Below are 26,634 nucleotides of genomic sequence, written 5' to 3' on the forward strand. Positions count from 1 at the left end.
AACTAGTATGAACTGTATTGCAAACATTTTAATTGGCGATGCCGAAATTTAATGCAGTGTGCGGCGCCTCGCGACCCACTTTGACTGAGAGCTTAGCCCGCAATGGATTATATGTGGTAAGACGCACTTTAACGCACGTAAAAGCTCCGTCGCAGTGGCTTTCTGGGAAATGTAGTCTTGCCCACCGCCCTCTCGGGATTGGCTCTTGCCTCCACGCCTTCCTTATAGGAGGCGTCTTGCGTAGAGGCCAGGCCACGCATTGGTCAGCCGGCAGCCAATAGCTGCCGAGACTTCCCTCCGGGCTTCCCCGATTGTTGTGGCCCGTCGGAAGCGGCGCAGGTGTGCGCAGGCGCGCCTCGCGAATTCACCTGTCTTCCGGCTCTACCTGTCCGCGCTGGAGCCGGAGGATGCGGCTGCGCTCGGGGGTCTTCGCCTCCGCCTGCCTGCTAGTGCAGGCGCTGGGCGTCGGGCTCTTCCTCAGGGGCTTCTTCCCGGTGCCGGTGAGGTCGCTGCCTAGGAGCGGGGCGCTTGCCGGGCCGCCGGCGGAGCCGCCTCCCACAGGTAAGTGCTTTGCCTCCTTCCTGGCGGCGTGGGGGGCGGGAAAGGTGTGGGGAGCGTCTCTTCCAGGCCTTGTGGGGGGTTGCACGCTTGAAAACAACGGGGGGCGACCTCTTTCTCATCGCCCAAGCCGGGAGTTCGTCCCTCCACACCCCTTTTCATGGGAAAGAGGCGTGGGCGGGGTAGCTGCCCCACCCCTAAATCAAGATAATAATCGAAAATAGCTTACAAGAAGAAATAAGTAAAAATATTTCGACAGGTTTTCCTGAGAACTTGGGGGCAAAAGAAAGGGATTTAAAACAACTGTTGTCCAATCTAAACCAAGTCCTTATTACGGTCAGGGGCCAGCATAAAAGCACCTCCATACATAAATGTAAGGGACGCGGGTGGCACTGTGGGTTAAACCACAGAGCCTAGTGCTTGCTGATCAGAAGGTCGGCGGTTCGAGTCCCCGTGACGGGTTGAGCTCCCGTTGCTTGGTCCCTGCTCCTGCCAGTTTGAAAGCATGTCAAAGTGCAAGTAGATAAATAGGTACCACTCCGGCGGGAAGGTAATCAGTGTTTCCGTGTGCTGCTCTGGTTCGCCAGAAGCGTCTTAGTCATGCTGGCCATATGACCCAGAAGCTGTACACCGGCTCCCTCGGCCAATAAAGCGAGATGAGCGCCGCAACCCCAGAGGCGGCCACGACTGGACCTAATGGTCAGGGGTCCCTTTACCTTTATCTTACATAAATGTAACATGCTAGATAGGCAATAGCGTAACTGTTGAAATAAAAAGGTAAAGGACCCCTGGGCAGTTAAGTCCAGTCAAAGGCGACTATGGGGTTGCGGTGCTCATCTCGCTTTCAGGCCAAGGGAGCTGGCGTTTGTCCATAGACAGCTTTTTGGGTCGTGTGGCCAGCATGACTAAACCACTTCTGGCGAACGGGACACTGTGACGGAAACCAGAGCGCACAGAAACGCTGCTTACCTTCCTGCCACAGCAGTCCCTATTTATCTACTTGCACTGGTGTGCTTTTGAACTGCTAGGTTGGCAGGAGCTGGGACAGAGCAACTGGAGCTCTCTCCATTGAGGGGATTCAAACCACTGACCTTCCAAGTGGCAAGCCCTCAAGGCTCATTGGTTTAGACCATAGCGCCACCCGTGTCCCGCAAACTGCCAAAGTAGAGGGTACACTTACTCATGCTCACAGTTACAGTAGAACAGCATAAGATGAAAACACATAACACATGTAAATCAAGCCTTCAGTTTTAGACCTGCCGTGTTGAACTGTTGTTGAGACATTTCATTCTGAATCTGCTAGACAGAGCCAGAGAGAGGGTGATGACAGGTGAGTGTCCTGCCCCCTTCCCAACATAAATCCTGTCTACACCCATGAAAAGAGGCTCTGCCTTGCATGCAGAAGGTCCCAGGAGCAACCTCCAAGGCGCCCTCGGATTAAGCCTTTTCTGAAACCCAGGAAAGCCACAGCCAGGCAGTACTGAGTTAGATGCACCCAGTGGTCTGACCCACTACAGTGGACGTTCGGGTTGCAAATGTGATCCGTGCAGGAGGCACGTTCGCAACCCGCAGCGTTCGCAACCTGCAGCATCTGCACACATGTGGGTTGCTATTCGGCACTTCTGCGCATGCGCAATTTAGCACTTCTGTGCAAGCGCCGAAACCTGGAAGTAACCCGTTCCGGTACTTCCGGGTTCAGTGCGGTGCACAACCCAAAAACACACGACCTGAAGCGTCTGTAACCCGAGGTATGACTGTATAAGGCAGTTTCCTTTGTTTCCCCACAACCACTACCCATCACGTAGCCCAGGAGAGAGGGAGGGCAAGTGAGTAGGGAGTGAGCTGGCAGGTTGCCCACTTTCTGCAGCAAGGCAGACCGCTGGGGGTAGTATTTACATTGAAAACCAACCCTTGACTTGACTTGGTGACTCATACATGTCTTAAATATATTTTAGGATTCTCTTCCAACTGGACGAAGGTGCCATCCCCTCTCTTTAAAAAAGCTGTCATAGTACTGATTGATGCCTTGAGAGATGACTTTGTGTTTGGCTCGAAAGGCAAAAGGTTCATGCCCTACACAACCCAGCTGGTGGAAAGAGGAACATCTCATAGTTTTGTAGCGGAAGCCAAGCCACCTACAGTCACCATGCCTCGAATTAAGGTGAGTTGTGAAATTTGGACACGTGCTTCAGAACAATGTTAGAAATTAGGTGTGTTTTGCAACCAGTGCGGGTCTGATTGCGGCCATGTGGAGATCTCTGGCTGCCATGTTGACGACTGACATCGCCATCTGGCTGGCCTCTCTACCTTTCTAAAGCAGGTAAGCAGAAGAACTTATTTATTACATTTCTATCCCACCTTTTCCTCCAAGGAGTACCTGGTTTACCACCTCCTCAGTTAATCCCTACAACAAGCCTGTGAGGTAGGTTTAGGAGGCTGTGAGTGGCCCAAGGTCGCCCAGTGAGGCTTTGTGGGGATTTGAACCCTGATCTCACCGGTCCCAGTCTGACACTCTAACCACTGCACCACCCTGCCTTCCTAGAGCACTTCTGCTATGGGACAGCTATATAAGTTAAGCAAGCAAGTAAATATGGGGAAAGCAGAATGTCACTTAGAGAAGGATCTGAAATCTTTCTTTGAAGCTTGAATTTCTTTTATTTTGGGTTTTATTTAATGTTTCAATGTGGTATAATGTCCTTTGAGATTTTTTTCCTTTAAAATACAAAGCTATATAGAAATGAAATTAATAATCATAAAAATATTAATACATCTCATTTAAAAATGGCACCTAAATATTCCATTGTTGTGTCCGTAACCTAGGTTTAAGGTGCCATCTGGTGATTAGCTTACATATATGAGTTTCTAATACTGATTCAGAATTGCTTGTACTTTTTTGAGAGGACTTCCAGGTTAGCAAGCACTGTAGGTGTAGGACAGAATTTCAAGCGTCGGGTATCTGTGTGCAGGACAGAGTCTTGCTAGCTGTTTCTTCCCCTTAGAACTTCCCACTGCTTAAGAGGCACTCTGCTTTTGAACAGAGCAGAGGCTTGTCTCTTCAACGGCAGCAACTATTGAGAGGAAAACTAGCAAATCTTTGCATGTGTTTGTGGCCCTCATACATTTATGTTCCTCCTTTTGATCCTGGCCATTGGCTTTGTTGTTATACTGAAGGGCAGACAATGAAAAATCTCCTGTTGTCCCATTGAGGGTGGATGGTTTATAAAGTTTTTGAAAAAATGTTTCTTGAGCGGAACCAGTAATGACTTCTGCTAAGTGTTCATGAGATCAGGGTATAATTTTATCTATATTCTTTGCCCCAGGGAAATTTGCTTAGCAACTCCTTTGTTTTCTGAGATTATATCTACATTTCCCCAAAGACTTGCAAACATACACATGTTCACAACTATGAGGACTAAAAACTAACATTTTTTTTTTTTTTTTAAAAAAGGGAAGCAGATTGTTTAATCTGAATTATGTGATGTATCCTGTGGCTTTCTTGGGATGCTGTATGTAGCTCCAGCCCAACAAAGTACCTACAAACAAATTGGGATCTGGACATCCAAATTCCACAAAACAGAAGAGTATAAACCAGTTATATAAAACACCTTTATATCACAAATATGAACAAATGAAGACTGAAGACTGACCTTTAAGATTTAATTGTGTCTCAGAACATTTTAGGAAGCAACATATTACTACTAGCTGTTGCAGATTTTTTTAAAAAACAACAACACATGGATCCAGAGCAGGAAAGGTGCTAAATTGTGTTTCTACAGTGCAATTGGTTGCATGTAAGAGCTCCATGAGCTTGCTTAGGCAAATCAACAAAAGCTGCTGACATTAAGGATGGAAATACAGTCATATGTCAGGTTACAGATGCTTCAGGTTGCACATTTTTGGGTTGCACACCGCGTCGAACCCGGAAGTACTGGAATGGGTTACTTCTGGGTTTCGGCGCATGCGCAGAAGCACCGAATCTCAACCCGAGTGTCCACTGTATGCTTTAATGGGTTGCAGGCAACCAACACGTCCCATTAGCCCAAGGATTTCTGCTTGCATGGCGGGACGCTACCCCATCCTCCCATGTGTGTGCCCTGTGCCCTCCCCTAATCTGTTCTGGAGTGTTGGGGGAACTCCTAGAACAGATGTAGGGGGTGCATAATTTAGTGCTACCTTTTTATATGCAACGACAGCTGCCAGGGTAGTGATTGCCACTAAATGGACACACCAACAAAGGAAGAGTGGATTTGCAAATTAAGTGAGTATATAGAACTGGCAAAATAAACTTCAGTTATAAGATATCAATCAAATCAAACGTTAAGAATGGAGTGGAAGTATTTCGAAGATTATATGTCAAAATATTGTTCTAAAAATGACATGCTAAGAGGCTTAGAATAAAACGTGCAAGCAATAACAAAGCCAATAAAGAAAGGGGGGAAATCAGAATTTAACAAAAACAGTTTATTATAGAATGCAAGGAAGAAAAGGTAGAAAGAAATATAAAGAAGTTGAATTGCTGTGGAGGGAAGTAGTAATAATAATAATAATAATAAGAATAATTTTTATTTATACCCCACCCTCCCCAGCCAAGGCCGGGCTCAGAGCGGCTTACAAGCAATAATAAAAACAAGTTGAATGATTACAACTTAAAAAACAAAATTAAAATACAATATTAAAATATTGAGACATTAAAATATTAAAATGTAGCCTCATCGCAGGAGGAGAAGGAAAGGAAAAAAGAAAGAGAGGGAGGGAATCAAATTGGCTTCAATTTGTAGAGGGTGGGGGGTGGGTTTTATAATTAAGTATATAATTATGCAGCTGTTGTAATTTAGATATTATATTTTACGTGAGGGAATCATTGGGAATTTTGGTTATTATGTATATAAGTTAAGTTTCAATAAAGATCTTAAAATTTAAAAAAATAAAATAAAAATAATTTAGTGCTACCTTGGACACAACCCAGTACTTTAAAGAATTGATCTGGTCCTATGCATTAAGAGTATTCCTGTTGGGAGTTAATGGTGGCCTGTTTGTTTTAAAGGCTCAGATCTCCAATATCTACATGTGTCATTGTGGTGATATGATTGTTGAGGGCAGCAATAACTAATATGTTTTTTTGCTGTATCTTAAATGAGAGTAAGGAGGCAAGGGCTCCTTTGTCAGGTGATGGCTGGAGATGTGAAAGCCCATGTGAACCCCCACCCCACCCCCAGTTTCCCCTCCAGTTTACCCCCTCCTCATTTTTTTTACAGACCTTCAAATCTCTAGTTTGCATCCAAAAAGATAAAATCCTGCACAAAATAAGACATAAAAAGGCACTCCCACTTAGGAGCACGACCACGTGGGAAGTTTCAGCTGGGTGATGTGATAAACTGAGCTAAATGTATTTGTTGTTGTTTAGTCGTTTAGTCGTGTCCGACTCTTCGTGACCCCATGGACCAGAGCACGCCAGGCACTTCTGTCTTCCACTGCCACCCGCAGTTTGGTCAGATTCATGCTGGTAGCCTCGAGAACACTATCCAACCATCTCGTCCTCGGTCGTCCCCTTCTCCTTGTGCCCTCCACCTTTCCCAACATCAGGGTCTTTTCCAAGGAGTCTTCTCTTCTCATGAGGTTTTCTATTCTAAAGACAAAAAAAATATGCAACTCTCAGGAATCTCTATAGCAAGGAATGCATACTACAGTTGTACCTTGGTTTTCAAACAGCCTAGTTCCTGAATGTTTTGGCTCCTGAACAATCAAAACCCGGAAGTGACTTTCCCGGTTTTTGAACATTCTTTTGGAAACCGAACGTCCGATGGGGCTTCCAGTTGGCTGCTTCCTGCAGCCAACCAGAAGCCGCGATTTGGAAGTCAAACGCTTTGGAAGTCAAACAGACTTCCTGAATGGATTCTGTTCGACTTCCAAGGTACGACTATACTATTTTGTGCATCAGGATAATAATTCCTCAGTACTAATATTAAATGAGTTTCTAATTAAATACTCTGACAACATCAAGAACTGTGTTATTAGGACTTAATGAGCCGTTGCAATTAATTCATCTTGTGCCCTTAAAACTTACTGTGAAGTTTCCAAAAAAAGACATTGCAATCTCTGTCCCAAAATAGATGCCTGTGAGGATTGATTGTCTGCTTCGGAAAGTGGCCGTCATCACAATTTGTCTTAAGTATCGGTTTCTTTTAATTTTGGTGAATGGATTCTGTAAATGTTGCACAACAGCTACAGCGCAGTTGATCAACTTTTTAATTTTGTGTGTTGTGAAACGGCACTCGGTGCTTGTTGTGTCTTTTCCTTGTCTTGTTTTTGCTGTACAACTGGAATCTTTCCAAGTCCAATATTGGGGATGGGCAGAAGTCTGAGGAGAGGGGAGGGATGTGCAGGCAGAGGAGGCAGGGGAGCTGGATGATGATCTGGGGGAAGGGGCCAGTGATATGTGGGGTTTTGTGCAACCCGTGAGGAAGGTGCCAAGGAGAGACAAGGGGAAGAGACTGGGCACCCAGAGACAAGGGGAAAGGAGGTGGGAGGAGAGATTCATGGAGTCTTAAGAGGCAGAAGGGGCTATGCCAGTCCTAGGGAGAGTCTTGCCTTTGGTCCTTGCTTCCACTGTCTCCACGCATATGGAGGGTCATAAAGTGACGGGAGCAACTAGAGCGGAGTTGTAGGGCGCTAGCCCCCATTGAGAGATTTTACTTTCTTGGGCTCCATGATCACTGCAGATGGTGACAGCAGCCACAAAATTAAAAGACGCCTGCTCCTTGGGAGAAAGGCGATGGCAAACCTAGACAGCATCTTAAAAAGCAGAGTCATCACCTTACCAACAAAGGTCCGTATAGTTAAAGCCATGGTTTTCCCAGTAGTGATGTATGGAAGTGAGAGCTGGACCATAAAGAAGGCTGATTGCCGAAGAATTGATGCTTTTGAATTATGGTGCTGGAGGAGGCACTTGAGTGTCCCATGGACTGCAAGAAGATCAAACACATCCATTCTTAAGGAAATCAGCCCTGAGTGCTCACAGGAAGGACAGATTGTGAAGCTGAGGCTCCAATACTTTGGCCACCTCATGAGAAGAGAAGACTCCCTGGAAAAGACCCTGATGTTGGGAAAGATGGAGGGCACAAGGAGAAGGGGACGATAGAGGACGAGATGGTTGGATAGTGTTCTCAAAGCTACCAGCATGAGTCTGACCAAACTGTGGGAGGCAGTGGAAGACTGGAGTGCCTGGCGTGCTCTGGTCCATGGGGTCACGAAGAGTCGAACACGACTAAACGACTAAACAGCAACAAGACAGATGAGACTTATGACATTTGGTTTCTCTCACATTTTTAAAAATGTCAAGATGTTCTTTTCTTAATTTTTTTTTTAGTTGTATTATTTGAGCCAACCCATTTGAGCAACCTGGGGCCTTTGTGGCCAAAACACCACATATAAACAAAGAGTAACATTAACTATAGGTGATTATGTGGCCAAAACTCAGTTGATCCAACAGGCTCAGTTCATTTTAGGAAATTAATTGAAAACCCCTCTCAACTGGTTAGTGAGAATGCCATTGAAAAGCTCTGTTCCTCTGGTTAATTTGGACTATGGACTGAAGGAAAATGTTATAAATAATCTCAGCTTTGCACTGTGTGTGAACTGGGAATCCTGGCTTACAACTGAATAATGAACCCGTTGTTTCTGGGTTTGCACATAATGCTAGGCTAAGATTCCCATCACCCTTGAACCTCGGCCATGCTGACTGTGGGGTGATGGGAGGGAGGAATCCAGCAACAATTGGAGGATACCACATTGGCTAGCCTTGTGTACATATCTAACAGAGACTTCCTTGGCAGTTGTGTGGATGTGTTCTCTCTGTTGTTTTTTTTTTTTTTAAGTGTCTCAGAGTTGGTTCATCAAGCCTGTTACAGATGATTGTGATAACATTTTTTCCTGTCCATGTACCCTTGTCCTAAGGCAGTCTCGTCCTTTTCTCAAACCCTATCAAGATGTTTTCCCCTCTGCTTTTGGGGCATCTGTTTGCAGGCACTGACAACGGGGAGCATCCCGGGTTTCATCGATGTCATCATGAATCTCAATTCTCCAGCCTTGCTGGAAGACAACTTGATCCAGCAAGCCAAAGCAGCTGGGAAAAGGATAATCTTCTATGGTGATGATACTTGGGTCCGATTATTTCCAAAGCAGTTTGTGGAATATGATGGAACAACATCTTTTTTTGTCTCGGACTATACTGAGGTAAGAAATTGCATTGTTAGGTTTGTGTGCAAATGATTACTGTGTGAAAATTTGATTTATTTTTGCCTATGTGTTCTTAAAGATCTGTGTATTAGCTCCTAGTAAAAAAAGCTGGAATTATCTGTGATATTCTAAAGCATGTTTTAGTTGCCACATTTCTAAAATGGGTATGTTTTTCATGTCTGCGTTGTTGTTTTTGGTGGTTTCTTTTGCAATTGGAGGCAGTCAAATAATTGACAGGCCCTGCCTTCCCATTGTGACGAATTACTAAAAGCTTAGAGGCTTAGAAATTCAGTTAGGTCCACATGGTTACTTAATTCTTATTAACTGGCCATCTGCCTAAAGATCCTTCTATACCAGTGTTTCCCAAACTTGGGTTTCCAGATGTTTTTTTCGGACTACAATTCCTACCATCCCTGATTATTGGTCTCGCTAGCTAGGGATGATGGGATTTGTAGTCCAAAAACAGCAGGCGACCCAAGTTTGGGAAACACTGTTCTATAGTGTTCCTTGGACTCCAACACTCCAGAGGAGAGGGGCATCATGTTTGAACGTTCCCAGTTGAAAACAGCTCATTGTATCTAGAAAATGAGCGTGTCTATGAGAGACATTCAGCCTTGACTTCTCCCTTTAGTGTGCAATTTCCCCTCTTGTGTAAGAAATGACCGGAATCATTGCAGTGTGATAAAGTCAAGGAACAGCTTTTCCCCTTAGATTCTGCCGACTGTATAAACTGCAAGCTTGAAAAATTAAGATGGCGTAGGAGTTTCAACCGGCCTTTGCTTATCCTTTCCCTCTTAAGGTTGATGATAATGTTACCAGACACTTGGATAATGTGATGAAAAGAGAAGACTGGGATTTGCTCATCCTTCACTATTTGGGGCTGGACCATATTGGTCATCTGAGTGGACCGCACAGTCCTTTAATAGGGCCAAAGCTTTCTGAAATGGATAACATCATCAAGAAGATTCATACGTCTCTCCTCTCCAAGGTGACATGCATATATATTGATGTAAATTTGATCATGAGAGTAGGAACAGCGTATGAAGCCTTAGGTTTCTATCCAATGTCATTCATACACTTATCAGCCTGTCCCAATGCATGCTTACTTGCAAGAAAGTCCCACAAAATGTAGTGAGGCTTACTCTCAGGTAAATGTACATAGGTTTACTGCCTTCGTGGTGCTGTCGCCTTTGAGGTTTGGGGCAAGTTAACCTGATGCCCTTGAAAATCTTGGCCAATGTGTTAAGGACACAAATAATCATAACAATTTAAAATGTCATCAATGCATGTGGCACAATTTCAGGCGTTATGCAAAGGCTGTTTTCAGGCGTTCATGGCTATTTCAGACATTATGCAAAGGCAAATCCATGTTTGCCACCCACCTGACAACTCAACACAAAGCTGCATCCGATGGCAGCTCTCTCAGCAAGGGCACCTGTGTGTAATACACACGACTGCGGTACTCAGATTGCACCTTTTTTCAGTGAAATGTGTTGAGTGACCTTAAAGCTCCGTAAGGGAAAAGGACCAACTGCCAACTTTTACCAGTGTCTGTGTAAAAAGGAAAAAAACAACAACAACAGTTTGTGGCTTAGTTACTTGAAAAAGTGATGCCGGGGCTCAAATCTGAGAATGCCACCTGACCTGGAAATTATTCCATCCTCCCTCAATCTCCGATGTGTTGGAGGACTCTCTGTACAGGTGCCCTGTTCCTGCTCAAATGGTTTTGACTATGACCGCCTGTGCTTTCTGAGCTTAGATGTTGTTAGTTAAGGAAGCTAAATGGTTAATGGAGAATGTCAATCGCCCCACTAAGCCCTTTGCAATTTCCTTCCTTTGCAGGAGGAGGGAGAGGTGACTTCACCCCACCTGCTTGTTGTGTGTGGCGACCATGGGATGTCTGAAACGGGGAGCCACGGGGGATCCTCGGAAGGCGAAGTGCGAACGCCCCTGCTTTTCGTCAGCTCCGCTTTCGACAGGGCCGGGGGTAAGGGCTGGATTCCTCTTGCCGGTGCTGTTATTTCAGTAAAGAGATCCAGCCGCTTTTATTAAAAAGTGCCGCAGAGGAGTAGCTGCTCCCTTGCGAAATGCTTGTGAAAAGACGCAACTTTAGAAAGGCCTGCTTAATGTGTCCTGGTAGACAGACAGTCTTATTTCAGAAAAAAAGAGAGAGTTAAAAATGTCTCAGGTCTGTGGTAGCCTTAGCATTAATAACGCCAGGACAGCTGCACAAATTATTATAGCTAGGAAGTGGAAGGGGCAAGGTTGAATATAAAATGGAAGAATGGTACAAAGAGCTGTGGGATATAGCTATTAATGATCAATTAACATGGGCCATTAAGGTAAGACAAGGAATATGCAGGAGAAATGATTTTGAGGAGATAGGGTATCTGTAGAATTTGTACTGTTAAAATGGAAAGGCGTCAAACCATCGCAAGAGGTGTTGAAATTTTGGGAGGTTGGATAGTTACACTGGAATGGCCTTGGTGCTGGGGTGCACATTTTTGTTCTCATTTATTTATGCTTATTATTTTGTCAAAATAATAATAAATTTAAAATGTCAGGAATCACCCTTCCCACTGTTGGCTTTTTCTTTTCTTTTTACCCCAGACTACCACTCCCCTCAGCCAAACATCTGGGTGTAGTGATTAAAATATCTGCAGGGCACAAGGTTAGAGGAGGGTGTCATATTATTATTATTATTATTATTATTATTATTATTATTATTACTACTACTACTACTACTCCTCTTACTATTATTATTACAGCTATGAACGGCTCCAGCACTTTACTCTCTTAGGAAGGTAATAATGGGGAGAATCTTGATCTGTTTTGGTTAAAACGTGGCGCTGATAATGCCAAGGTTGCAGGTTCAGTCCCCTTATGGGCTGGCTGCATATTCCTGCATTGCAGGGGGTTGGACTAGATGACCCTCAGGGTCCCTTCCAACTCTACAATTCTAGGATCAGAAGGAACATGATTGTGTAGCAAATACCACTTTGCATTTATCATATTTTTGGGAAGGCAAACCGGGGAAGTCTTAGCTGGCGTCTTTCTCCTCTCAGGTCTCCTGAAACCTCCAGAGCTTGTTCAGCAGACTGACTTAGCCGTCACGCTGGCCATAGGCCTTGGCTTGCCCATCTCAAGGAACAGCGTCGGGCAGCTTTTGCTGCCTGTCGTGCAGCAGAAGACGGTGAGAGAACAGCTGCGGTACTTGCATTTAAACGGGTTCCAGCTTAGCAGACTCCTCCAGGAGAACATGGCTACCTATGAAAAAGGCAAGTAAGTTAATTGTGCTTTTTATGATAGCTGTCGAAACGTTCTTAACCCACAGGAAACCCGCTTTGAAGAAATAACAATATAGTGGTACCTCGGGTTAAGAACTTAATTCGTTCTGGAGGCCTGTTCTTAACCTGAAACTGTTCTTAACCTGAAGCACCACTTTAGCTAATGGGGCCTCCTGCTGCCACCGCTGCACGATTTCTGTTCTCATCCTGAACCAAAGTTCTTAACCCGAGGTAATATTTCTGGGTTAGCAGAGTCTGTAACCTGAAGCGTATGTAACCCGAGGTACCACTGTATTCTGATTGTTAGGGGATTGAAATACGATTTTTGTAGCATGACAGGAGAGAGACAGGATCAAAAGCGACTCTTGTTCTTGTGACTCAATAGTCGGGGATGGTTCCCTCCTCTTAAGGCAGAACCTGCCGTTGGTCAGTTTCTGCTACAGTGCGGACATCAGGCTGAGGCATTTAAATCTTCTCATTTAAATCCTGCCTGCGGAGGGAAATGGCAGCTCTTCTACCTTATTTACAGTGGTGCCCCGCAAGACGAGTGCCTCGCAAGACGGAAAACCCGCAAGACGAAAGGGTTTTCCGTTTTCAGAGGTGCTTCGCAAGACGAATTTCCCTATGGCTTGCTTCGCAAGACGAAAATGTCTTGCGATTTTTGAGGGGTTTTTTCGCTCCCCAACCCCTTTTTCCTGAAGCGCTAAGCTGCTAATAGCCTTTTAGCAGCTAATCCGCTAATCCCTTAAGCCTTTAATAGCCTTTAATAGCCCTTAAACTGCTAGTAGCGCTAATAGCGCTAATCCGCTAATGGGCTTGCTTCGCAAGACGAAAAAACCGCAAGACGAAGAGACTCGCGGAACGGATTCTTTTCGTCTTGCGAGGCACCACTGTATTTTAATTTAGTTTAAACAGGGTATAAAACAAATGAGTAGTTAGCTTTAACTGTGGTTTAAAGTGGACATGTGCTCATAAACACTCACTTGGGTTTCTTTGCAAACTGTGTTTCGGATTCTGTTTTTAAAAGCGAGTTTGCAACTCAGTGGTTGCGAGGGAACCATCGCAGACCTTTATGTCTCGATGAAAGTAAGAAGAATCCTTTCTGCAGATCCCTCGAATAACTTTCCGTCTGCTTTAATGTCTCTTGTGACTAGATCCTGGATTCCAGCAGTTTAAGATGGCGGAAAAATCCCACGGAAGTTGGATCAAGCTGTATTTGGAAGGGAATACCTCGGAAGTCCTCAGAAACCTTGGCAAAAAAGTCCTCAGGCAGTATTTAGAGGCCATCAGGGTCCTGAGCTCTTCCTTGAGCAAGCAAGTGGCGCAATATGACACGTATTCAATGATAGTGGGAACCATCATTGTTCTGGAGGTATAGTTGCGTGTACTGAAGCCATCAAAATTTTCAGTTCAGTCAATAAGTCACTTACACTATCTCTTTTTCAAGTTGGGTGGTTAACCTACTTAGAAAGTACTTCTTTCATGCTCTAAAACAAGCTGACACAGCACCAGCCTCTTGACTCAAATTTAGGTGGCAACATATCGGCCATGAGCAGGGGATCTTCCTTCAGAAGGTGCTGACCTGGCCTTGCACCTTACATGTGTTGTGTCTGGTTCTCATATGGGCAGTATAAAAATACTGGGACGCGGGTGGCGCTGTGGGTTAAACCATAGAGCCTAGGACTTGCCGATCAGAAGGTCGGCAGTTCGAATCCCCATGAGGTGAGCTCCTGTTGCTCGGTCCCTGTTCCTGCCAGCCTAGCAGTTCGAAAGCATATCAAAGTGCAAGTAGATCAATAGGTACCGCTCTGGCGGGAAGGTAAACGGCGTTTCCGTGCGCTGCTCTGGTTCGCCAGAAGCGGCTTAGTCATGCTGGCCACATGACCCGGAAGCTGTACGCTGGCTCCCTCGGCCAATAAAGCGAGATGAGCGCCGCAACCCCAGAGTCGGTCATGACTGGACTTAATTGGTCAGGGGTCCGAGCAACGGGAGCTCACCCTGTAGTGGGATTTAGAACCGCCAACCTTCTGATCGGCAAGCCCTAGGCTCTGTGGTTTAACCCATAGCGCAAACGCTATAGCATTGGGTAAAAGAGCAAGTCTTGCCTTTGCTCCCAAAATTCTCACGAGCAGTATATGCAGAGAAACACTGTCTTGCTTGGCATGCTGGATAGTTTGAGCAGTCAGCCGGCCTGGTCTGTCCCTTGCGCCACGCATAGTGTGAAATAATGCAGGACCCTAACTAAATATAAAAAAGACCCAGAGTGGTATAGGGGCACGAGAGTGGTATAGGGGCTAAGACCTGGGAGACCAGAGTTCAAATCCCCACTCAGCCATGGCCACTGGGTGACCTTGAGCCAGTCACCATCTCTCAGCCTAGCCCAGCTCACAGGGTTTTTGAAAGGACAAAATGGAGGTGTGCAGTGGGGAGGACCAGGTACGCCCCCTTGAGGCCATTGGAGGAAAGGCAGGATGGAAACGCAACGGTCAAAAAAACCAAAAAACTGCTCCTTTCACCAGTTTTGAGTTCTAGACTCTCATGGGATGTTCTTGCTTGTTTTCTCCTCCTAGGTGCTGGTGCTGCTACTCTTGAGTACTGCAAAAGCTCTAAGCAGCAGGGCGGAACTGGAAGTGCCCCTCTCCCCATTGTGCTCTCTGCTGTTCTACCTGACATGCCTGATGCTCTGTGCGGTTCATGTGGTTGTGTGCACTTCGACGGAGAGCTCGTGCTATTTCTGCAGCATCTCCTGGCTGACAGCCATTGGAGTGATCATGCTGATTTCCGGGCTTCTCTGCGTCATTCTCTCTGCCCTGGAAAAGGTGTTTGTGAACCCCAAACAAATGGCAAAGGTAATAGATACAGGAATGTAATTTAAGCTGCCAGGGAATGTGGATCTGTGCTTTTCTTGTGCCTCGCTGCTTCGGAAAACCACTACACCTTTCACATGGTAACTTAAACCAGTGTTTCCCAAACACGGGTCTCCAGCTTTTTTCGGACTACAATTCCCATTGTCCTTGACCGCTGGTCTTGCTAGCGAGGGATGATGGGAGTTGTAGTCCAAAAACAGCTGGAGACCCAAGGTTGGGGAGCACTGCTTTAAACCTTTGCAAGGAAAAGAATACATCGTGCAGCTGCAAATTTATGTACAGCACCACCACTTCTGCCTGTCGGTAGCCCCTGATAGGCAGACGAGCCCACAATGTTCTCCTTAATGAGACTGACCTGGCACCTACGTCACAATCTTTTCCATGCTAAGCAACAGCGTTGATTTTTGTCCCAGGCATTTTAGCTTGTAGAAAGCATGCTAACAATTGCATTGGTGTTGTTTCTGTATTCGTACTGCTATACAGTTAGTTGCATAGTGCCCTGGAATTCCAAATACGATGGTCTCTCTCTCCAGACCCCCCCAGGCTGGAACTGGACATTAAATGACTCCCACTTCTTTGCTTTTCCATTGCCTGTTTAATTTTATTTTTTTAAACCCACCTACTCCTCAACATGCTAGGTTGGTGAGGTCTTGCAGTCCAAGGCTGTTACAAATGATCTTAGCGTGGCGAATAGCGAACATCGATTTGCCACAGTGGTGATATTGCTGCCTGAAAGGTAAGCTGCTCTCAGTTATAATGACTAAATTACCAGTGCCTAAGAGCAGAGTTCAGGGAGATTAGTGGTGGTGGAGCTGCTGGCTCGGCTCTTCTGCAAAGCTTCACCGGGCATCTTTTAGTCTTTGAAAATCGCTGCATGAAAGCTGCTTCTCCCAGTAATCCATGTTATCCGATTTTTATACCGGAGCGGTAATGAAAACCCTAGTTTTGAAGTCACGTCTATAGATTTCAGTTTAACTGCTTTTTAACATGCAGTTTCTTGCAAAAGTGCTCTGGGAATACAGTAGTTTTGTATAAAAGTGGCATAAAATTGTGACGGGGGAAAACTAGCACAGAAAAAGGGGAAGGAAATTAAGCCCCTCCTTTTGACTCAAACCCCTTTTTTTGACCAGTTTATCTACATGGGCAGAAGTGTGCAAGCTATGGGGAACCTTAGCTTGGAACTGGTGAGATGCTGGAATTGGTGAGCACCGAAATCAGTACAGCTGTGAGTTTATGAGCAAACCTTTTAAAGCTACTTTGGTTCCGGTGGTGTCGCTGTATGAGAGATTGAAAAGAAAGCATTAAAGATTACCTTTAGGTTAACAGCGAGTGGTAACTTCTCTTGACTTGTAGGTTAACCTTGTGCACTTCTTCAGAATCTTAATATTGAGGTTTTGTTAATATAGTCATAGCTTGTTGTAATGGTTCTAGGGGTTGCTCGTGTGTAAGTTGCCGTTACTCCTGGCTAGGTTGCCTGGTTGAACCCTTTCTGTCTGGACAGCCTTAAGTTCCGTGGCTGCCTCAGTCGCTGGCAGAATCCGTCAGTGGGCGTTTCTTGAACCTCTTCCAGCGTAGAAGCTGTTTGACGCCCAGACTTTGCCTGCGCGGAAGTCTTCTGCGCAAAGTGGGTGTGGGCAGCGGAGTACTCGTGCCCTCTCCGCTGGTCTCCGGCTAAGAGTCCTGGAGCCACCTCTCCGATTCCCCCATCTGCCCCCCTTCTCCACTGGTGTTACGCTGATTTCCTTCCCCAGCAGATGGGCTACCTCTCTCCCTGCTCGGACCTTCTCCGCCATCCCTCTGGAGCCTCCTCTCCGCTTCCAGCTCCGATGGCAGTTCCCTGACACTCGTGTTGCGTTCTGCTCTTGTTACGGACTTTCAGCTTACGAACGTGGCAAACCTGGAAGGGTTTACTTCTGGGTTCTCTGCCCACGCATGCACAGAAGCGATCTGCGTGCTTGGTGCACGCACAGAAGCACTCAATCGCGCTGCGCACATGCGCAGAAGAGACGCTCTAGTTGCGGACTTTTCGGGGTGCGAATGGCACACCGAAATGGATTAAGTCCGCAACTAGAGGTACCACTGTATGGAAATTGAGTAGGAGAAGGGGCATACAAGCATTTTTAGATATATAATAATTTTTATTAATTTTAACATATTGATTATCAATCATACAACAGAACTTCATTTCTTATACAATATTTTTGGACTTCCATCAGCACCTTACCGTACATTGAATCGGTTGATTTGGCTCTGGCTGATCACTGTAATCCATGTGTTGGTAACCACAAGGCTGGATTACTGCAATGCGCTCCCTGGGGGCCTAGCTTAGAAGCTCCAGTTGGTGGCGAATCTGATGGCCAGATTGCTGAATGGGGGGGGGGCACATGGCCAACGACATGACACAACGGTTAAAACATCTGCACTTGGCTGCCCATTGACTGCAGAGTCATGTTCAAGGTCCTAGTATTAATTTACAAAGCTCTGAACAACTTAGGTCCAGGGTAGAAACTGTTTGAAACCTTACCTTCCAGCTCAGCTGCCTAGTTCATCTGCAGGAGCATTGTTTGTCATCTCCTGAGTTGGCAAGGCTTATCTGACAGCAAAAGGAAACTGAGCCTTTAGTGTCATTGGCCCTGCCTGCCCTGTGCAGTGCTCTGCCAATAGAAATTCAGCAGACTTCTTCCATGCTGATATTTATGCATCTGCTGAAAACCTTTCTATACTGCTTATGCATAGAAAACTAGAATGCTTAATAAATAAATAAAACTGACTTGCCACAAGTGGGAACCATTTACCCCCTCCCAAGCTGAGGGATTCGAGGTGGTGGTCTCCAGTAAAAATAATTATGCTTAATGTTTAATTATGAGCTTTAAGTTTTGAAAAGGAGGGCTTCAAAGAGTTTAAGTGGTATGCCCAAAGAACAGCCTTCATCAACCCAGTGCCCACAGATGTTTTGAACTATAACCATCACCACTCGCAGCCATGCTAACTTGGGTCTGATGGCTAGTTATGGTCCAAAACACCTGCTTGATGAAGGCTGCTATAGACAAAGTCTGAGCGTAGGTGGCAAATATACTTTGATATACCCGTAGTTAAAGAGTTATTATTCCTGATAGCTTCCGGCAGTCGAAACTGATTACATTGAATGCATAGACTAGAGCAGTAACTGAATAAGCAAGTCAGTCTTTCTATTTCCCATATATACATTAAGATCCTTTCAGGCACTGCCTAGGCAGTGAAGTCTGAGAGGCCTAACATACAGCCTTGAAGCCTATGATTTTCGTCAACTGAATGGCTGGATATTTTTTATATACTTCTCTCTGCATGTCTTACTAGTGTTCAGATGATAACCCTTTATTTTACTTGACTGCACTTTTCCAGAGTCGTTTTGTTTTTTGTAGAGCTAAGCCAGTGTTTCTCAAACTTGGGACTACAACTCCCATCATCCCTAGCTAGTCAGGAACGATAGAAGTTGTAGTCCAACAACCACTGGAGACCCAAATTTGAGAAACACTGAGCTAAGCGAACTTTCAGTCTGCTAAAAAAGAGTGCACTCAAGGATTTCTGAAGAGTTATCCTTAAACCGGGTTACTCTGCCACAATTAACATATAAAATAGCCATTTCCGAGGTAGCCTTGCCTGGCGGCTTCTTAGGAAATAAACCCATAGCTTTAGTATGAGCAATGTAATAACCAGCGGATCAATATTATTCTTGCTGCAGCTGCGAAGCTAAATGAACAACTGTAGCTGGTTGGGTTTTTTCCCTCGCATTGCAACACGCTGGAAAATGGGTAGATTTAAAGAGATCAGAGAAACGGCTCGCTACTTACCTCCTTTAGAATTTTCTGATTGCGAAAAGATTTTCTATTTTTAGTTCCACATCGAGGCACTTCATACTCAGTCGCGTGGCTAGAGAGACAATGCAAACTTTACATGGTAATGCCGGTTATTCAGAGAGGAGCCCTGCACACTCCTTGAAAGAGAACGCGCAGCCGCTTCAATGGCACAATTAACCGAATGTTGACAGCAACTCTGAATTACGCTGAAATTAACCTTGTTTTGGGCTAGGAATGTAGGAGAATTACATAAAACGTAACAAAAATACCGTTGTCGTTGAAGAAGCCAATGCATGCAATTTTATACGCCGGCGGGCTCTAATGATGCGTTGGATTCTTTCCAAATTATATCGCCAACACATTTTTCTCCCTCCCCTCTTCACAGAATCCAGCTGCCGCTGCTTCCAGCTGGTCTGAATTTGACGTGCTTATCCTGGCAGGCACCGTTGGCCATGTGTCAAGTCTGGGCGCCAGCAGCTTCATTGAAGAGGAGCACCAAACGTGGTACTTCCTCGTCAGTACCCTCTGCCTCGCTCTCTGCCAGGAGACCTGCAGGCACTATTTCTTGGCTAAAGACTGCGATCTTCAGCTTCCCTCTTCAGCCAAAGCAAACCCTGAAGAAGCCAAAGGAGCCCACCACCACAGGGAGGATGCTGGCTACCTGCAGGATGCCCCCAAAACGGGCAAGGCTGCCAACTCTGAGAGCACGAGGGGCTCCGAGAAGTGGATGGCGTTGGCCACTCCATGGGTTGTCCTTGTGTGCTGCCGTCTGCTTCGCTCGCTAAATCAGACTGGGGTTCAGTGGGCTCACAAGCCAGATTTTGGCCACTGGTTGACAAGGTGCGTATTGGAATTGCTCTCTATTTGTTTTTGGCAGGATGGGTGATGAATTAAGGGTTGTACATGGTAGTTCACCTGCAGGGAGGTGTAGAATGGCTGGGGAAACCCCACCAGATAGGCAGGGTATAAAATTATTATTATTATTATTATTATTTAGGGAAGCATAACAAAAGGTCTTTCTTTTGGGCCACAAGCTACTGATACTTTATGGATCTTGCGGCTTTATTAGCTAGTATTTGTAGTAGTTTGTGTTTCACGCCATGCCTTGGAAGGTTTCCTCATATTTTCTTGGCAACCTCCAAAACAGTGGAACGTAGGTCAGCCATCTGAAAAGGTTACGCAGTTTTTGAAAATTTGGCAGTGGAATGTTCTTCCTCTGTGCATTTTCCCTCTTCCAGGGAGGAAGATGGCAACCCCATTGTTTTCTGGGTTAATGACAATGCGGAGGGAGAAAGATGGGGTGTACCATTTGGAATATGGCTGGAGGTTCCCTTACCTCTGAAGCCACGGAGCAACAGACTCTGGCTCTGACCACTCAAAATGCTTTTGTTTTGTTACTTCATCCCACCCCTCCACCCCGCACTCTACCGACCACTTTGGAAATTGCTGCAGGTTTTGTCTGCCCCCTCGAAATGCTTTTGTTCTACAAATCAAGGCACAGCTTCACCACCAGCATCACAGTCAGAACAAGCGCCATCGTATGAAAATCCTGGCGCCTAGGCCAGGGTGGTGCCTGCCCGCTCATGGTCAAAGCAGCCTCTATGCCAGTCTCTACAGTGGTTCTCAACGTGTGGGTCCCCAGATATTGTTGGACTACAACTCCCCTCATCCCTGAGCTCTAGCCTTGCTAGCTAGGGGTGATGGGAGTTGTAGTTCAACAACATCTGGGGAACCCACAGGTTGAGAAAGGCTGCTCTAGAATGAATGAGTGGATGAAGTTCAGGTCCTAGCAACGGCTAGTCCAACAACAGCTGAGGACCCCAAATTTGAGAAACTCTGGGCCAGGCTAGTCTTCCCCATGACTTGCCTTTCTATCTCCAGTTAGCCAATGGGGGGCTGAGCCTGAATAGTGCGGTGTATTACTTAAGGCCACTAAATGAGTTCACGACAGAGGCCAGATTTGAACTAGCAGCTTCCTGGTTCACTGTTTAATCATGAAGCTGCTCTAGCTCTACTTGGTAGTTAGATTCATAGACTTGTAGAGTTTGAAGCAACCCAAAGGATCATCTAGGCCAGTATTTCCCAAACTTGGATCACCAGCTGTTTTTGAACTACAATTCCCACCATCCCTGATCATGTGTCCTACTAGCTAGGGATGATGGGAGTTGTAGTCCAAAAAACCACTGGAGATCCAAGTTTGAGAAACCCTGATCTAGTTCAGCCCCCTGCAGTGCAGTTGTATCTATTTGATGCTTTGCAAAAGACTGGAACAATCTTCCTTTGCATCTGCTTGCTTTCTGTTTAAAAATAAAGTTTCCTTTTCCATCTAGGAAACAGTTACCTGCTCTTGGGTGGGAAAATGATGCTTTCTGAGATAACTTGCTGATCCTTAACTTCTTTCCAACAGAATCGCTTGGCCTGTGAAATAAGATTTTTAAAGGAAGCCTAAAAATGAAGGCTGGCATTGTGTAGCAGCCCACCCTAAATCTGCAGTGAAGCTGCCTTATACCGAGTCCGACCATTGGTTTACACAACCTCACTCTGGCTCTCCAGGTTTTTGGGCAAGGTCTATCCCAGCCCTACCTAGAGACACCAGGATTGGGACCTTCTGAACGTCAGGGAGATGTTCTATCCCTGAGCTATGACACTTCCTCGTTATATTCATGTGCAAAAATAAGGTAGGGGGGGGAAGGTGCCAGGCACCCAGAATGAATGCCATGGCAGAAATAGTTCTCTGTGCTCCGTGCTAAAAATACAGTGAAAACTCTGCTCCAAGGCAATCCAAATTCTGTGATGCAAAAAAAAGCCGAATTATGTCGCTTGTATAAATTAGGCAAGTTTGTGAGATTTCTCTAGTTTTGCATAACGCTGTGCTTGATACTATTTTAATTTATTTATTTTTGCGTTGGATATTCTGCTTCCGCAAATTGTGATGAGGGGCAAGGAGCCGGAACTCGTGACTTCTGAAATTTCACCAGGTGTTGGCACTGCACTTTGAAGAATATATTTGCAACCCTAATGGCTAGAAAGCTGCTCTTTTGCTGGAGCAGAGATTGGGGAGGGGGGCGGGAGGAAGCAAAGCCCTTTTACAAATGGTGCTTGGAACATTTGACTACCCCAAGCACAATTCCAATTTTCTCAGGGTAGTAAAATTGTCCTCAAGCAGATCCATGTGTGTGATATCAGAAGAAATGTATTAAGGCTGCAATCCTGAACCCACTTATCTGTGAGTAAACCCTATTGAATTTAGTAGGGCTTACTTCTGAGTAGACATGGTTAGGTTTGTGCTGTAATTCTTCCTTGGATTACCTTTTTTTGGGAAAACCCCAATGGGGCAATAAATCCCTATAATTTACACTGGCTGGGGCAAATATATCTAGTTATAATTATCTATATCTGTATCTAAGGTTTAGGATAGGGATAATTCCTCTGCTGTAATCAAGAGGCAATTCCATTTTTTAATAATAAAAAGTGTCTGGAACAATGTGACAAAATGAAGTAATATGCAATTTAGACAAAAGTATATGTATCAAGGTATGAGATTTGCTGTTTTTAGGTTGAAACTAGTTAACTCTTCAGCCTCCTTCCCAATAAACAACTTTAATACACGTCCAACCAACCAACAATTTCAAAAAATGAACTTGCAGTAGCTGAATCTGTTAAAATGGATCTAATTGAAATTATTCTTGTTTTTGCAGTTCTGAACATAAAGCTGAACTTTCTCTCGTGGCATCTGTATCTCTAGTTATGATTTTTATTCTTGTGCAGCGGAGATGTTCTCTGGTTTCAAAAATAGCAATGGCACTTGGACTCTTGGGAGTGTACAGTTACCGGGCAGCCATTGGAAATGTGGAATTTCCATGGCAACGAGACAGCAAAGATATTTCAAAGTAAGTTCATTAGCAGCTATGTAAATGTACTTAACACTGCGAGGTCTAAAAGGAAATGTTATACGAGCGAGTGGTGTGCTGGTTTGGGCATGAGCCTTAAGAGTTTCTGCAGGTTGCCAGGGACCATTGCAAAATGGGAAGCCTCTGTAAGACTGTTCTGCCTTGGTCAGACCACACCTGCAATACTGTGTCTGGTTCTGGGCACCGCAATTTAAGAAAGAAATTGACAAGCTGGAACGTGTGCAGAGGAGGACAACCAAGATGATCAAGGGTCTGGAAACCAAGCCTTATGACCAGTAGTTGAGGAACTTGGTTATGTTTAGAGGAGATGTTGTTGTTGTTTAGTCATGTCCGACTCTTCATGACCCCATGGACCAGAGCACACCAGGCCCTCCTGTCTTCCACTGCCTCCCGCAGTTTGGTCAAACTCATGCTGGTAGCTTCGATAACACTGTCCAAGCATCTCGTCCTCCGTCGTCCCCTTCTCCTTGTGCCCTCCATCTTTCCCAGCATCAGGGTCTTTTCCAGGGAGTCTTCTCTTCTCATGAGGTGGCCAAAGTATTGGAGCCTCAGCTTCACAATCTGTCCTTCCAGTGAGCACTCAGGGCTGATTTCCTTAAGAATGGATAGGTTTGATCTTCTTGCAGTCCATGGGACTTTCAAGAGTCTCCTCCAGCACCATAATTCAAATTAGAATTTGAATTATTATAATTCAGATAATTATTCAAATAATTCAATTAATTCAAATAATTCAATTAATTCAAATAATTATTATAATAAATGAATTATTATAATTCATAATTAGAGGAGATAGCCATCTTCAGATATCTCAAGGGCTGTCACATGGAAGATGGAGCTAAGTTTGTTTTCTCCTGCTCTGGAGGGTAGGACTCGAACCAATGGCTTCATGTTATAAGGAAGGAGTAAACATCAGGTGCCTTTCAACTCTACAATTCTGTGATTCTATAATGCACTGTGGGAATGAGGAGACACCTAGTCAGCTTGGAGATACATGGTTGGCTCATTGCAGGTGACCAGCTGAGTGTTAAACGACAACGCGAGGGATAGTTGGGGATCAATTTGACAGTAAGGTTCCGCAAATCTCTCCGTTTCCTAGTTGCAGCCACCTGCCCTTTCACAAATGTCTCTGGGGGCTTCTAAGCCGGAAGCATAATCCGCTGAACTTTCAAAGCTGCAGGTTCCGTGTGTGACTCTTCCTTCCTTAAAGCTGACGGCTTAATATCGCCATTACAGTGTGAAAAGCAGTTTAGAGGCATGTGATCTGAGGCTTCTGAGGTACAACAGCTCTTTTTTTAAAATGCATCTTTAACTGGGTTGATATATTATAATCATTTTGTGCTGTTGTCATTTAAAATTGTCTAGTGTTTTTTATATATACATACACACACACACGTACACACACACACACATATACATATACATTTACGTATACATATACACACATATATATATATATTTATACACACTCACACATATATATACATACACATAAAAATACAGTGGTACCTCAGGTTGCATACGCTTCAGGTTACAGACTCTGCTAACCAAGAAATAGTGCTTCAGGTTAAGAATTTTGCTTCAGGATGAGAACAGAAATGGTGCTCCGGCGGCGCGGCAGCAGCAGGAGGCCCCATTAGCTAAAGTGGTGCTTCAGGTGAAGAACAGTTTCAGGTTAAGTATGGACCTCCGGAACAAATTAAGTACTTAACAGAGGTACCACTGTATATACACACACACACACATATATACATACACACACACGCATATATATATATTTTATATATATATATAAAATGTATGCCTCTTTGACTGGACTACGCCCCAAAAGTTGGCCTATAAATAAGTTCATTAAAAATGCAGCAAGAAGCTTCTGCTTCTGAACGTCAATGAGAGCACTCATTTTAATAGCTAGAAATCTCGAGAGTGTTTGTAGCTACATGTACGAACTAGAACACTAGGATGCATTCCTGTAACTTTTAAGGAGAGGTGGTTGAATTGATGTTTCCCCTGCAACTAATTGGCGGTCTCTTCATTTATGAAGCAAGTAACTTGGACTTGTGGTTTGTGGAGGTCCTTGTCTCTGGTGACACGGCCAAATGTAGCCTTTTGTCATCACCAGTAAGTCATTTAGAGTTAGACCACTTGCATGTACATCATTTCCCTGTCCTTTTGCCTGATTTTGCTTGATTCATAAAACCAGCATAGTTGTGTTCAGGTAGTTTGTGGGGAAGACAGGTGGGGTTTGGACCAGGCGAAGAATATGGGTATACAAAGGTGTGAAGACCTGGGAGTTGGGTGGGTGACTGTTATTTGGGTACATGCCATTTTCCCTCTGAATTTCATTTTCAGTTGGGAGAATACAGAAAAAGAATTGCTATAAAATATTTTCTCTTTTGAAATGAATAACATGCTTTTTTAAGACAAGGTTTTACTCGATTTAAAATTTATTCTATGAAGAGTTTTATGTAAAATAATCTACAACAACATTAGAAAGTGGTGATTTCTGTATTTGCTGTAACGACATATACACCCCTCAAATATAATGCAGTCATACCTTGGAAGTAGAATGGAATCCGTTCCGGAAGTCCCTTCCACTTCCAAAATGTTCGAAAACCAAATCGTGCCTTCTGATTGGCTGCAGGAAGCTCCTGCAGCCAATCAGAAGCCATGGAAGCCCCGTCGGACATTTGGGTTCCAAAAGAACATTCACAAACTGGAACAATCACTTCCGGGTTTGTGGCATTCGGGAACCAAAAGGTCCAAGTTCCAGGGCATCCAGGATTCAAGATAGGATTGTACGTACTGCAAAAGTTTAACTATCTAAATATGCAGCAAGTCATCAACATTATGCCTGTGTGAGACCATTCTTCCAAATAGTACACTTTCTTTTGTTAATAACAAAATTTCTACTTTTCTGTTTTCAACATTTATTTTCCCCAGGTTATTATCATTATGATTATTTATTAAATTTGTATACAGCCCCTTCATCCATGGATCTCAGGGCATTCAACTTATCAGATGACAAACGCTTAAGATACGTGTACTTAAGGTACCATAGGGCAAAACACTTTGCAGCTTTCTCTAGTATTTGATCATATATTAGTAATTTTGCTTCTACAGAACAGAGGCATACTTTTTGAGGCTGCAATTCTTTGTGTGCTTATCGTGGGAGAACTTCACTAAACAGAATGGGTTTTACTTCCTAGCAAGCATGCGTAGGACTGCTTTGTGAATTTCATAAACACAGCAAATGGTATACTTTATAAATAATGCATTTTATACTGATAAAGCCATAAAATAAAGGTAGGGTTTATGAGAATGTTAAATATTGCATATATTTCAGTTGCTCTCCCAAACTTGTTTTGGCAGGGATGGATGAAGAAGAGAGAGAAACCAATAGGTCCTTTTAAAAAAAATAATGACTTCAACACTTTCAGAAAGTTTAAGTCTCTGTTATGTAAGAATTGTAGCATATTGGTACAATAGGTATTCAACACTGATAATAGAAAGTGGAACTCATTTAGCTGTTTAATACAGGATTGTATCCAATATTAGTCATACTCTGAGTAAACTCATAAAAATAGGCCAATTAATTCCAGTTGGTCTACTCTGAGTAGGACATAGTTGGATGCAACCCTTCATTTAAATGACATATTTGTTTATATGGATTGATATACTAGTGGCATAGTTTAACTTTTTGGTGGATGTTCCTTAGGGTCAAATGTTTTTCTTTCTTTCTTGAAACAGAACAGAAACGTTATAACTGCTTCAGTTGAAACGAGAGGGTATTTTTTAATGCAATTAGAGTAGTGAATAACTTCTTTTTGAAATGCCAACCAAAAACCTGCTTCTGACAGCTTAAGTGCAATCAGCATTTTAATTCCAATTATCATAGACTGAAATATAATGTTGTTTTTTTAAAAAAATCTCTTATCATAGA

The 26,634-nt window shown here is 44.3% G+C and overlaps 1 protein-coding gene across 2 annotated transcripts in view; it reads left to right on the forward strand.

Moving 5' to 3' along the window:
* The first annotated feature begins 291 nt into the window (after positions 1-291).
* The window catches only part of PIGG (phosphatidylinositol glycan anchor biosynthesis class G (EMM blood group)), a 55,174-nt gene continuing 28,831 nt past the window's right edge, over positions 292-26,634 (forward strand). Inside the window, exons 1-10 of one of the 2 annotated variants that reach the window (XM_083419635.1) lie at positions 292-561; positions 2,514-2,719; positions 8,581-8,790; positions 9,593-9,781; positions 10,636-10,780; positions 11,859-12,075; positions 13,235-13,452; positions 14,651-14,929; positions 19,169-19,623; positions 22,482-22,673. In XM_083419635.1, coding sequence (XP_083275761.1) covers positions 12,063-12,075; positions 13,235-13,452; positions 14,651-14,929; positions 19,169-19,623; positions 22,482-22,673 — 1,157 coding nt within the window. In that variant the 5' untranslated portion in view covers positions 292-561; positions 2,514-2,719; positions 8,581-8,790; ... (1 more) ...; positions 10,636-10,780; positions 11,859-12,062. The remainder of the gene's footprint in view (positions 562-2,513; positions 2,720-8,580; positions 8,791-9,592; positions 9,782-10,635; positions 10,781-11,858; positions 12,076-13,234; positions 13,453-14,650; positions 14,930-19,168; positions 19,624-22,481; positions 22,674-26,634) is intronic. The other variant, XM_083419634.1, reaches the window with a different exon arrangement.

Source organism: Podarcis tiliguerta (assembly GCF_965153285.1).
Source record: "Podarcis tiliguerta genome assembly, chromosome: 17".
Lineage (NCBI taxonomy): Eukaryota > Metazoa > Chordata > Lepidosauria > Squamata > Lacertidae > Podarcis > Podarcis tiliguerta.